This window comes from Priapulus caudatus, unplaced genomic scaffold, assembly GCF_000485595.1.
Source record: "Priapulus caudatus unplaced genomic scaffold, Priapulus_caudatus-5.0.1 Scaffold889, whole genome shotgun sequence".
Taxonomy (NCBI): Eukaryota; Metazoa; Priapulida; class Priapulimorpha; order Priapulimorphida; family Priapulidae; genus Priapulus; species Priapulus caudatus.
Window position 1 is genome coordinate 66,909 of NW_014577950.1, and position 1,998 is coordinate 68,906.

The window sequence follows — 1,998 nt, forward strand, 5'->3', positions numbered from 1 at the left end:
TACATTGTCATGCGAATTACATTCATGCACTGTCATTGTCATTACATTGTCATGCGAATTACATTCATACACTGTCATTGTCATTACATTGTCATGCGAATTACATTCATACACTGTCATTGTCATTACATTGTCATGCGAATTACATTCATGCATTGTCATTGTCATTACATTGTCATGCGAATTACATTCATGCATTGTCATTGTCATTACATACAATTACCAAGTTTGTTCGTCTGCTGCTGTGGTCGGTTGTTGCCGCGGTGACACGTTTTAAAAGACGATGCTTGGTAACGGGGCGCGGCAAAGTCATCGATTTGGCGTGCACACGTGAAACACATGCGTAGAGTGGGCTAGCTTGACTACTACTACTAATGACTAATGTATTACTAATGACTAATGAAGTACTAAGTACTACTGCCCTAGTAATACTATCCCAGGGGTGAGGTAGGTCATGGCTTTATCACTCAAATGGATTGGGAAATTGCGTTCTAATTTTGCACTGTCAGCGAGCTACGGATGGTAACCTGTAATGCTGTGGTAGATAGGTTTTGTCCGAAGTCGTCTTCTCAGCCTGAACAAAATTAAACTAATAATGGTTGGCTTAATATCACCTAGATTAGTATAACTATTTCGTAATATAAAAATTACCTTGTTTTATAAAAAGTGATAAATCTGAAATTTGTTAAGAAGGGGGCTCAATAGTGTTGGTACGTCTGTATGCCCTTGTTTTTTTAATAATTACCGTGATATGCAAATTAATTCTGTACCTGTCTTCTAGGTGAGAAACCGGAGCAGACCTACGAATACATCGACCCTAATGATGTTAAGCTACCAACGAAGCCGCCTGCAAGCCCGAAAAAGTTGCCACGACCTCAGAAGTTGCCACGGTCGAAAAAGCCGTCGGGCGATTCGGACAAGGGTGGGGCTGGCAGTCTGCCACGCCCCACGCCGCAGGCACGAACGTACGTCAAGTGTCCGATCAGCCCCGAGCTGCCACCGCGACCTCGCGCACTGCTCAGAGCGCCACCTGTTGACACGTCGAATCGCGAATCGAACATCTATGCCGAGATACCGGAGGGCATTATAGGCGTTGGGTTGCACGACGGTACCAGGTCAGGGGACTCCGATGTCACCCCAGCCAGTGTGGACAACAGGCTGTCACATATCAGCTCTGGCACTAGTAGTGTCAACCCTGGTGACAGATTGTCACAGCTAAGCTCTGGCAGTAGTAGTGTCAACCCTGGTGACAGATTGTCGCAGCTCAGCTCTGGCAGCAGCAGTGTCAACTCTGGTGACAGATTGTCACAGATTAGTTCCAGCAGCAGCAGTGTCAACCCTGGTCACAGGTACGATATTTAACGTGAAGGTTTTCTAACGATGTGCCACTGTTCAGCTGTAGTAGTAGTTGTAGTGGTAGTGGTGGTGGTAGTAACTGTAACTGTAATTGTCACTTGGAGCTAACTGTAACTTGTAACTGTAACATACAACTGTAGCTGCATCTATAACTTATAACTGTAGCTGTACCACATAACTATAACCGTGACTTAACAGAGCTAACTGTAGCTTAATTTGCATCCATAAGCGTAAATTCTCACCGTGAGTGTAACACACGAGCGTTCGTCCTGCGCTTGCACGTCATGCGCGTGCTGAAGCCGCTTTCTCTGCCTCGTCGCCGCAGGTCGTCGCGGTCAGGCTCGCTCAGCCCTCACCCGCCGGCGTTCACCGAGAGCCAGCTCACGGGAAAATGGCCGCCGCCGCGACTCCCGGAGAAGCAGGGAGGGAGGGCGCTGTCAGCGGCGTCGCGGGAGGAGATCGGGGAGGAGGAGGAGGAGGAGGGGGAGGCGCCGGTGCTGTACGACGTCCCCCGCACGGCGTCCGTGCACAGCGGTGAGCACGCTCGCTTATCTTCGTGTCACCTTCTCCCCTGCCCACCGTGGCAGTGCCGTCACTTGTCACCTTCTCCCCTGCCCACCGTGGCAGTGCTGTCACTTGTCA

The 1,998-nt window shown here is 49.3% G+C and overlaps 1 protein-coding gene across 1 annotated transcript in view; it reads left to right on the top strand.

The window, feature by feature from the left end:
• The window catches only part of LOC106814233 (serine/arginine repetitive matrix protein 1-like), a gene marked incomplete in the record, with an annotated part of 29,493 nt that overhangs the window by 25,183 nt on the left and 2,312 nt on the right, over positions 1-1,998 (top strand). The window contains 2 exon segments of the mRNA XM_014818531.1: positions 782-1,349; positions 1,682-1,890. Coding sequence (XP_014674017.1) covers positions 782-1,349; positions 1,682-1,890 — 777 coding nt within the window.